The sequence below is a fragment of the Gavialis gangeticus genome, unplaced genomic scaffold (assembly GCF_001723915.1).
Source record: "Gavialis gangeticus isolate Ggan-Ray unplaced genomic scaffold, GavGan_comp1, whole genome shotgun sequence".
NCBI classification, from domain to species: Eukaryota; Metazoa; Chordata; order Crocodylia; family Gavialidae; genus Gavialis; species Gavialis gangeticus.
In genome coordinates, this window is record NW_017729008.1 from 11,750,513 (window position 1) to 11,762,517 (window position 12,005).

The window sequence follows — 12,005 nt, forward strand, 5'->3', positions numbered from 1 at the left end:
GTGCCAGGCCAATCCTGCCTGACTAACCTGGTCTCTTTCTATGACCAGGTAACAAAGAGTTTAGATGGGAAGGAGGAAGTCGATGTCATCTTCTTGGACTTCCAGAAGGCCTTCGACACAGTGTCCCACCCAATTCTGGTGGGCAAGCTGAGGGACTGAGGCACTAACGAATGCACAGTCACATGGGCGGCAAACCAGCCCCAGGGGCACACCCAGAGGGTGGTGGTGGACGGGAGGGTGTGGGCAGCGGAGTCCCCCAGGGCTTGGTCCTTGGGCCGGTGCTGTTCAACATCTTCATTAGCAACCTGGACGAGGGTGTGGAGAGCACCCTGTTCAAGTTTGCCGATGACACCAAGCTGTGGGGTAAAGTGAATACACCGGCAGGCAGGGACCGCATCCAGGCAGACCTGCATAGGTTAGAGAAGTGGGCGGATCTGAACAGGATGCAGTTCAACAAGGACAAGTGCAGGGTGCTGCACCTGGGGAGAGAGAGCCAGCATTATGGTTATAGGTTAGGGGCTGACCCTCTCAGCAGCACAGAGGCAGAGAGGGATCTTGGAGTCAGGACTGACTTCAGGATGAATATGAGTCGCCAATGCGAAGAAGCAATAGGCAGAGCCAATCGCACCCTGTCGTACATCAACAGGGGCATCACTAACAGGTCCAGAGAGGTCTTGCTCCCCCTCTATGCAGTGCTGCTCAGGCCGCAGCTGGAGTACTGTGTCCAGTTCTGGGCGCCGCACTTCAAGAAGGATGTGGAGAACCTGGAGAGGGTCCAGAGGAGGGCCACTCGTATGGTTGGGGGCCTCCATGGCCAGCCCTATGAGGAGAGGCTGAGGGACCTCAATCTCTTCAGTCTCTGCAAGAGGAGACTGAGGGGGGATCTTGTGGCTGCCTACAACCTTATCAGGGACCACCAGCAGGGACTCGGGGAAAGTCTGTTCACCAGGGCTCCCCTTGGAGTCACCAGGAACAATGGCCACAAGCTGAGGAAGGATAGGTTTAGGTTGGATATTAGGAAGAACTACTTCACTGTAAGGGTGGCCAGAGGCTGGAATAGGCTTCCCACAGATGTGGTGCTCTCACCTTCCCTGGAAATCTTCAACAAGAGACTGGACAGGCACCTGGCTAGGGTCTTATGACCCCTCCCACCCCCAGTGCTCCTTCCTGCCCATGGCAGGGGGTCGGACTCGATGATCTGTCTAGGTCCCTTCTGACTCATTGATTCTATGATTCTTTGATTCTATGATTCATTTGAACTACCTTATTAAAAATCCCTTTCCTGGAAAGAATTTTCAACTTAATTGGAAATGAAGTTTTCAAAACATTTCATCTATATTGCCACTGAAAGGGACAATGTCAAAAAAAGTTTAAAATTGTCTTATTTTACTAATATATTCTTTTGCTCAAAAAAAAAAAAGTACAGTCACTTTTATTATTTATGCAGTTAGTGTTCAGAAGGTAGGTGAAGTAGCCATTTTCCTTTTTGTTCACAGGATATTTCATTTCAAAGTCTCATGCACCAATAGAATGAGTAAATTATTTTTATTACCGAAAGGGAATGCTTTTATTTAAAATTCTATCTGTAAGGACTGACTTGTCCAAAACAACATATTGAATATTAATTTTAGGCATCAATTATAATATGCTCATATCATCATTTACTAAAACCTTCAAACCTGGTTAATCCCAATGAAATATCACATAAGACATTTTCCATACCTATTTCCTCCAAGAGAATCTTGAAGCAGCCTGGTAAGCTTTGAATCTCTATATGGTACATGAGTTGCCTTCTTACTTTTATCTCCCAATGCACTTATAACATTACCAAGTGCCAGCTGTAAGCATACAAAATTATACAACAGATCGTTACCTTCAATTTTTAAAATAATCTTCTTTTAAAAACAGGTTGGTTATTAGCTGAACCACACACAGCAGTTTGGTGAAAAACATACAAAAATGTATATAAAAAAGTTTGAATATAGTCAACAATGTTCAGTCTAAAGTTCAACCCATGTTTTAGTTGGTATGCTGTTATGTACTCCTGTACATTTATACAAGCCCAGATTCTAAAAAGCTTACATATTAGTGTATTCACACTGACTTCCATTGGATTATTCACAAGTTTAAATACGTTAACTCAGAATCAGGTCCTACATTATAAAGAAGCAGAATATCAACTTTATTAAGATTTCTGCATTTAACTCTGGTATCTTTCCTCAACATCTGTTGTTTGAAAACCGGCCACCAGGTGGCAGTGTGCAATTAATTCATGAGATCCACGAATTGACAGTTTACAAAACTATTATAATTTTTCAAATGATGTTATTTCAGTAGGGTTCATAGATAGTTGAAAGAGTCTAAGTCATTGGTAACCTGTGCATTACTATGAAAGCTATGAAGCATTCATTGAATTGCTGACTATATAAAAAACAGCACATTTTACTCAAACCTAAGCCATAGCACAAACTAAAGCAAACATGTAAGCTTAACCTTCTAAAAATGTGGGCTAGACCTGCACCATCAGTACAGCTCGACGAAACTGAGCTGACTCTTTCCTGCATCTCACAATGTGAACAGAATTACTAACTAAGCTCTAGTTGCAGAATATTTATCACTGGCAATATGAGCCAAACAAAACAAAGGGACAAGGTATGCTCTCATTCTGAGATGAGTGTGCAGTTTGGCTATTTGAAAGGCATGGTTTCCCCTGCAGAATGAATTAATTTGGGCAGCAGTCCTGCAAACAGAATCAGAGACAGACCCCTCATGCAGAACCCCAATAAAGCCAATAGGCTCAAAGCAAAAAGAAGGCTGTTGGCCTTCACACATAACAACTTAAAGACACACTGGTAACCCTAAAACCTTTTTGTGCAGGGCAGGGCCATGGTTAAATAAAGAAAACATGCAGACACATAAAAATAACAAAAACTATAAAGAGGATATAGTTGTACTCTGTACTTTTTCTTGAAAATATAGTTGTAAAGTGATGCCAGCAATTTTCAAGTATTGTAAGGAAAGTATTTGAAAAGTAACACCACAACTTTTGAAAATCACATAGCTGTACTGTTTTAGTTACAATTGTTTTAAATTCTACTTGTCATTGCTATGGCACAGAGATTAAAGATGTTCCATGTTTTTGTTCAGTGTTTTATATATCCACATTTCCTTTGCATAGTTTATCAGTTTCCCATCTGTGTGGGTTCACACAACAGGAAAGAGAAAAAAAAATTAAAAATAGTAACACACAACGGTAAAATCACCAAAACTGGCAGAACAAAAGTAGAACCTGTAGCTACTTTTATCTTATTAAAGTTCACTTGATTTGAAGTTAACTGCATCCCTTTAAAAAAAACTTGGATTTTCATAGGATCATTCTGAATCAACCAGAACTACTTGGTGTTTTCAAATTTTATATACATTTCATTAAAGCAGATTTTAAATGTAATATAGTAGTATAAATACAGTAAGCTATTACTACAGCTTAAAAAACCCCCAGTAGAAGCAATACCCTGTATAAAATATTTCCCACCATATGCTAGTTATAATATAATCACTTTCTGAAAGATTTGCAGGTACTATAAATTTGCCACATATAGAGTATTGTAGCTTAGGAATTGCTTTAGGATCCATGAGAACCTAGTTAGAATTGATATAAATTGTCATTTGTTAGCTCTCATACCAAAATCACTGGTTCTGTGTGTCATTAAGTATGTCTGCTTCAGGGATTTCTCAACACAAGAGAGCCAAAGACCAAGAAAAGAGATTACTGGCAGCTTAGTGAAAACAAGTCTTTAATCTTACTAGCCCACAGTTGATGGAAATGCCTTCTTTTGCCCTCTCTCCAGTAGCTCCTGTACGCTTTAACCTTTCCGATCCCGCCAGATCAACAAAATGGAACTTGGCAGTAAGGGTTTCAAACTCATTCATTTGAGAAGATTCAGATATTATCCTGTTATCTGTCTCGCTTTCCTGTATTGAAGAGAGAATACACTTACTGCACATATTAACAAGGCTCAACAATTATTTCATATATTCTTAAGTTGGTTTCTCTAACAAGATCAGGATCTCTTCAGTTCTCTTCTATTTCAGGAGTACACATGAGTAAAGGGACCATTTGAGGCAAATATCAATATCAATTATTTTCAAAATAAAATTCCAAGCATGTAATACTCTATATTAATAGCTCCAGTTTCTTCTTTATAGAGAAAATATTTATACAAAATAAATGCAAAAAAGGCAAGACAGCTGGACAACAAAGTTTGAACATAAACCAACATCTGTTCCAGGATCATCTAATTAAAACTCCTATCCTTTAATGAGTTGTACCACTTCCCAAGGGTGACATTATTACTGAAGTAATAACCAAACCTACTTCAGAGGCCTCCCAAATCACCACTTTGAAAGCTAGCTAAAGCCACACCTATTTTATATTCCTTTTTCCATTTCTCAACATCACATGTGACAGATGTGTCAACCTACGTGTTAACTGTGGAAAGTGCTTGTTTTCTTTCCTGCCCCCTCTCTTTCCTACTGTCACTATTACTGTATTGTTCCACGCTTTCTCTTAGCAACCTGTTCCAATGCTTGAATACCTTCATAGTTATAAAGTTCCTCCTATCTTCAGCCTAAATTTCCCTGCTGCAGCTTGAGACCATTGCTCCTGGTCCTTTCCCCTACAGCCACAGAGAAAAGCCCATCTCCATTCCCTCAATAATCACTCTTCAGGTATTTGAAAACTGTTACCAGGTCTGTCTGTCCCCCTCCCCCCCACCCCCATCTTCTCTTTTGCCATTTCTTCCAAGTCTTGCTTCCCAGTCTCCAATCATTTTTATTGAATCATTTTTTTGCTCTGCGCTGAACTATTTCCAAACTGTTCACATGCTTCTTGAAGTGAGGGGCCCAAAACTGGACGCAGTATTCCAGGTGAGGCCTCACCAGGGCTGAATAAAGCAGAAGAATCACTTCCCTTTATTTGCAATGACAATCCTGTTAATACAACCCAGTATCCAGTATAGTTGCCTTCCCCCCTCCCAAGAGCACACTAGTGGCTCATATTCAGCTTGTGGTCTACTGTAACTCCCAGGTCTTTCTTTGCAGTACTGCAGCCTAGCCAGTCATTTCCCAGTCTGTATTTATGCAAGCAATTAATCTGTCTTAAGTACAGGACTTCACACTTGTCCTTGCTGAATCTTATCTGATTTATTGCAGATTATTTCTCCAGTCTATCCAAGTCATTCTGGATTCTAGCCCCACTCTCCAAAATATCTGCAACTCCAATTTACTTGGTGTCATCCACCAACCTCCAAAATATGTGCTCAATCCCATCATTCAAATCATTAAACAAAGATATTAAACAAGATCAGACCCAAGACAGACCCCTGAGAAACCCCTTGATACCTCCTCCTAACTAGACATTGAGTCACTGATGACTACTCATTAAGATGATCCAACTAGTTACGTAATTATCTTACAGTACTTTTGTGTACTCTGCATTTCCTTAGCTTGTAAAGAGAATGTCATGAGAGACAGTGTCAGAAACTTTGACAAATCAAAGTATATCACATTTGCTGCTCTCCCACAATCCACAGAGCCTGTCAAAGAATTTCAGTGGCATCAAAGCTGAAGTGCTAGCACATCAAGTGCATTAAGTCAACCAAGTACCTTGCTTTTAGTGATTTATACTGCAGAAGGACTCCAGCTGGCCAGCAGCTCTCTAAATCCACATATCCCAATGTATAACAGAATGATTCCCTTTTCATTACCATCAATAGGGCCGTCCCCAGGGGTGGGTGAGTGGGGTGGCTGCCCCAGGCCCCACGCTTTGGGGGGCTCTGCAGACAGTGCCATACAGGCCCTGCCGCGGCCACTGTGCACTGCCAGCTCTGCAGTCAGACAGCTCGCCACCACTCCCACCTCCCTGCACAGGCTGACATGCCATTTTTTTTTTTAAACTGGCATACTTTATACCGGACACAGAAATAAGAGTCAACACATCCCAAAATTCGTGTGACTTACAGCACAGGCTACAGTAAAAGCACGTCCCTAGGGGTGTGTGGGGCCCAGGACATATCACAGTACCTTGACTCACATGCTTTAGCCCTGTTAAAGAAACACCTCTTGGTAGAGAGGTGGTTAGCCATGTTAGTCTAAAGTCAGGGTTGAGAAGTAGCTCCTTATCTGTGTTTAATTATTCACTCCTTGGCCTCTCTGGTAAGACTGTCAACAAGCAGGACAATTAGTATCTTCATGACAGTTTACATTAATATACAGACTGGTTAGAAGATAGGAACTTTGTACAAGTACACTCTGCAGACTGGTTAGAGTACTAGAAACTTTCATTCAACTGTTCAGGGCTCATTTTATATAGATAACTTGGGGTGGTAATCTTTGAAACCCATTAATCAGTTAGCCACTGGTTTTCATCTGTTTTCCAAATAGGGCATGTGTGTATTTGTTTATAGACCCCAAATTCTTTCACTAGTAAAGCATTTTATGATTTCTTTTTTTTTTTAATCTGTTTCAGAACACATCTCCTTCCTAAAACAGCTTTTGTATCTTCAGTTTTAGAAAGTCTGTAGAGAACTGGGGCACAAATTCAGGAGAATCCCAAAGTACCACAACCCTGGCTGCCTGCCCTTCTTCTGCAGCAGAGGCTGCGGCTGTAGTCTCCCAACTTCATAGAGAAAGAAGCAGGCAGTCAGCACACAGCAGATGCTGCCACCCAAGGAGAGAATCTGTTACCCTGGTAACGGATGTCTCTGCATCTCTAAGCTGCTGTCCATAGAAAACAGCAAAGCCAGAAACTTGAGCAGTGGTTTTCCCAGCCACTAACCAAGGATTTGTATTCCAGGAATGTTCAGAGGCCTCATCAAATTCTGGGCCCCATTATGTAGGGCATCAGAGAGTGGTTTAGCCAGCTGCAGTTTGAGTTTCACAACCCAGTCATGTCATATTCCAGATCCTCAAAATATCATGCTAAAGTCCACCAGGAACAAGAAGATACATAACAAAGCTGTCTGGCCCTCTAAGAGTCAGAGGAATCAAGCCAACTAGCCTTGTTTTGGGGCACAGCCTCCTTAAAGAACAGGGTAATAGTATGCAAAGTATCAAATGACTGCCCAATGAGTGCTTGAGTCCTTAAAATGCCTGCAAAAACTCTGCTGAAGGAGAGGAGCTAGCTATAGGAAAGAGGCTAGCTTCAAAATCTAAAGTAGTAATTCTTAAGATAAGCCATTTGCTGCCTTCTGCTCTTTTTTGCTTCTGCCCTCTTTCTAATTTGTAATCAAGAACACTCAACCCTACCTATGCACCTGTGCCCGTGAAATACAAATAAGGTTAAAACTATTTGCCAATTAAATCCAAAATATGTTGTTCTAATTTTCTAACAGTGTTACTTATTACAGCAAAGTATTGAAAGCGTGCTGGGTAGAGTAGGTTTTTGTTCACCATTAGTGGCCAGTTAACACAACATTTACATTGCTTCAGGGTTCTGGGTTGATTGCATACGCACAGTTTAGATCATTTTCTTTTTTAAAATACCCAGCAAATGGTTTTGTATATAATAAGGTATTTTTACACAATATAATTCAAAGAACTTTTAAATCAATATTCATACTTTGAAACAACAGTTACTAAAGTACTATAAATGCAAAAAACATACAGTGTTAAATGCAGGACAAACTCTGGTTTGACACAAATGGATAGTGAAGATCGCATGTGACCGTGAACTCTGAACATTCATCTGAGTACTGGCAGTTGTTCGAGATAAAGCACCCAACTTCAAACACTGCATCATCTAGAAAGACAGACAAAAAGGACTATATTGCTGGAATGTTTTTAAACACAAAAGTGCTGAATCTAAACTGTTTATATTTTAAAAGGTACACACATACATTCTCCTTGTTCAACAATTATTTCTAGTGCCTTGAAATAGCAACTTCATTTACAGTTCATGTTGTAACTCCTACTGTGAAGGCAAACTAAAGAGTTACTATATTTCACCATGTCTTAGTATGCTATTCCAAACTTTTTAATACATCCCTTACTAATAAGATAGCCCTCCATCAACTTCAGACACTGTGAAAGCCCCACCTACAGCTCAGTTTCCCACATTAGCATGGAGACAAAACTAACAATAGCATTTTAATGCCATTGCATTTAGCATACTTTGCATTTGCAGAAGGCATTTTTAAAAATGTTTTTCTAATGTGGGGCAGATAGCATGCATAGCCTAAGAGAACTACTCTATGCATAAACTGACACATTATCTTCATTCATCACTAGACTGGTGTTACAAAACTGTAACAAATATAGAACTAGTCTTTCTGGATTAAAACAAAGATGCAGTGCCTGGAACAATGGGTTTTCAGCTCTAGTTTTAAGCATACCATTTAACCATTCCATTTAACTGCAAGCCTGCAAATGGTTACATCACAAATGGAAAGGAGGATCTAAATTTTTTAATCATTATGGATGCTTACAGACATAAAACAAACAAATGGCACTTAAACTTGGCACAAGCCCTGTGCATGCCCAGAAGAGGCATCATCTTAGTTTGACCTGGCTCGGCCAAGATCTGTATAGACCAGGCACTTCAGTGGGGCTTTTTTATCACTTTTATCTAATAGCTGATTCAATCAGCTATTAGATTAAAAACACCAAAAAGCCCCACTGAAGCGCGCAATCTTTACAGACGTTGCAGAGCCAAGTCGAATTAATATGTTCCCTCTTCTAGTAAAGCATGTTTTGGGGTGGGGGGTGGCATGGCTTTCCAACTCTGTTAACAGCCGGTGTGCTTCAGAAGTTAGCAAGTGTTATCCACCCTCTCCCCCCAAACCCTGTAGCCATGGTTTTAGAACTCCTGAATAGGGACTACAAATAGGAAAGTCAGAGAATTAAAAACCTAAGGAAAATTTAATAACTTTTCCCATCAATGTAGAGATAACCCATATTTTTATACTGGGCATATTTAGGCTGTACATTAAATTTCAATCACCTCGGATTCTCCATTCACAGTTCGTGTTGTAACTCCTACTGTATAAATTCCTCCAGTTGAATCTTCATGTATTTTGATATTTGATTTTTTATTTTTTGCATCAATATCACGTGTTGTATCAAACAGATCAAGTATTTCTTCATTGTAAAGCTAGCAAAGAAAAAGGCAGCAAACATTACTTCAGGTGATACAGTCCTCTCAAAACTAAAACCATCTACATTTTACATACAAGTGATATTTTAGAATCTATCATAATCCAGTTTTAACTATAAGAGCTTCTGTGTAAAAGTCAGCATTATGAATCCAGCAAGTTAACAAAGAATGACTCCAAGTTAATTATCTGCAAGACTTTATTACACTGTTTAGGAAAAAAAAAAAACCCGACCACAGTAGTTTGAGCCATGTAGAAAGCTGAAAGTGGGATCCTGGATGCAACTAGCCCAGAGGATACACTCAAAGCCAGCAGAACTACAGAAGTAAACTCAGTAACAGACACCACTGAACATAAATGACAGACTGCTTATGCAGTTTTCAGCTCTGTATGATTGTTTTCGTTTCTACCAATTCATTGTTTGGTCCACTCTTTTCTACCGATTTCTTCAGTCCCTACAATTCAGCTGCTCGACACACGATTCCATATAGTGTTATCCCTTTTCTCAATTGGATTTTCCTTTCCGCTGACCTGCTTCAGCTTCACCTACCTAGCCCTGACATTAAATTAATATAAAATAAGTAAAATAACCACCACCACACAAATAGTATACATCACAATACCAACCAACCACATATAAAATACTGTGCTACCAACATGATACTTATAAGCAATACTCTAGTCTAGCTAGATGTTAAATTCCTGTTAGTTCCTACCCTCACATGTTTTTCAGGCTGCCAAATACTATGTAATTCTTGCAGAGTGCACTCATCTCCACATCTATATTTACCTGCAAAATGCTTACATAAAGTCATTGTCTACTGTTACCTTAATTTTGAAATGGAAAGGTTGACTGACTTGCTTAAAGTGGTCAGGCAAATTTGTAACCATTAACAAAAATTTAACTACATTGACAATGAATTACAGTCTCAGAAAAATCACATGATTAAGAAAGGCTAAAGAAAGTCTAGTCTGGCACCTTGAGAGAACTAAAATCTGGTTTGGCCAAAATCTTCAAACATAGGCAAATCCATACTTAGGTACCTAATAAAAAAAGGATTTTAATTTTGTAAGTTTTCAGCACCCAGCTGCAGCGCCTAGCTTGCTTTGCATGCACTTACCACAAAGAACAGTGTGGATGGAAAACACTCTTCGGTGGCTTTTGCAAGGGAAATAAGGCAGAAGTAACGCTTTATTTTTATTCATGTGTTGAATGTGCCGATGGCCAGGTTCACACTGGGCTTTAGAAAGCAAAACTGTTTGTGGGGTGAATGGGAAGTGATCTTCAAGTTAGGAATGTAAGAAGATACTAATATTGAACATTCACGGGCACGAGAGGAAGTAGAGGCAGAGTTGTCAGCTGTATGTCAGCTCCTACACTCTATCTGGCCCTCCTTCTTATCGTACAAGGAAGAAGCCAGAAGCTATGCTTCTGGGTCTCCTGAAGGCAATGACATTTGTAGTTACTTCTCAAGTCTGTGCGGGTTCCAAATAACTTTTGGACATGGTATAACAGTTTCTACAATGATCAACTCCTGGTTTCGATGACAACAATGCCTGTTTTGGTGTACCAAGTCTTTGTCTAAGGTTATCACTAGATTGGAACCACTCCAGGTGTCATAAGAAACAACTCAGCTTTAAATGTGCATGTTGCCAGTAGCATTGCCACAGCAGCAGGAAGCTCAGTACATGTGGCAAAATGTATATGTAAATTTGCATAACTATGACCCCACACTCAACTCTATGCTGCAATGGCTGCATTGCTGACTGTACTGAACCTTGCTAGTTTAAAGCTAACTACACAAGTTGCAGTGACTGTCCTACAGACATATCCTTAGTTGTAACACTACTCAAAATATGTGGGAGGAGGTAGACTGTAACTTCCTGGAATTTGGAGAAGATGAGTAAGTTAAACTATTGGTTGTTTATGGCATAAAGGGAGGAAAGGTGGCTCTCTCACATGAAGGGCGAGTCAGATATTTTCTGAGCGCCAAATGGCAGCAGAATGAAGTACCTTTTCTTCTTCTCCCTCCTTCTTAGCCTCCATTTTGAAATTACAGGACTATTGTCCCTGCTGACAAATTGGCATGGCCCCATTAAATTCAACTGAGTACATCAGTATACACTAGTGGCACTAGAACCCAGAGTGAAAACAGCACTAACTCATCAAGCTACTTGGTTGCAAGGGAGAAATCAAGACAGCAGGTAACAATTTTAAAAGGAGCGTAGAACACCAAAATACAAGGCATATAAAATGGTAGAATTTCTCTTGCATTTTGAAATGATTCTCAAGAAAAAAAAGGGTTAAGAGCTTGGAACATGATACATCTGGTTCTTTCCATGTAGAAAGAGGGAATCATATTTGCTAACTAGAGGTATCTATTCAGAGTTTTCATCAAGAGCATCACCTTGCTAAGTATGCAGATACAGTCTGTTAAAGTAAGGATAAAAATGATTTTCTTTTATATTTTTTAGGACATGGCATTTTATTTTATTTTTGATGTAGGAAATCTACAAGGAGTTTGATTTAAATTCCCTGTCTTCAGATATTATCTTAGTGATTTTTAGAATCTTCTTTAGTAACTGTAAGAAATGTCATACTTCTAAAAGGGAAATCAGAAGCATTATTGGTTAATCTTTATTCTGTGAAAATGCAAGGGTCCCCTGGGTTACCAGGCATAGGTAACCATGCCATACATACACTGCTCACCAAAAATCAATTCAATGAAAAAAGCTGGAAGGGAATACTAAGAGGGGAAAGAGAAAGCAGCCCCCAGCTACGTCCCTCTACAAATCCACTATCAAGATGCAATAGGAACAGTCCAGGTGTTTTGTTTTGATTTTTTTTTTCTTTTT

At 39.8% G+C, this 12,005-nt stretch overlaps 1 protein-coding gene across 1 annotated transcript in view; it reads right to left on the reverse strand.

Moving 5' to 3' along the window:
- The window catches only part of KIF21A (kinesin family member 21A), a 151,734-nt gene that overhangs the window by 78,291 nt on the left and 61,438 nt on the right, over window positions 1-12,005 (reverse strand). Inside the window, exons 4-7 of the mRNA XM_019509323.1 lie at window positions 8,999-9,148; window positions 7,664-7,798; window positions 3,805-3,972; window positions 1,723-1,838 (exon numbers count right to left, since the gene is read on the reverse strand). Of these exons, the coding sequence (XP_019364868.1) occupies window positions 1,723-1,838; window positions 3,805-3,972; window positions 7,664-7,798; window positions 8,999-9,148 (569 nt within the window). The remainder of the gene's footprint in view (window positions 1-1,722; window positions 1,839-3,804; window positions 3,973-7,663; window positions 7,799-8,998; window positions 9,149-12,005) is intronic.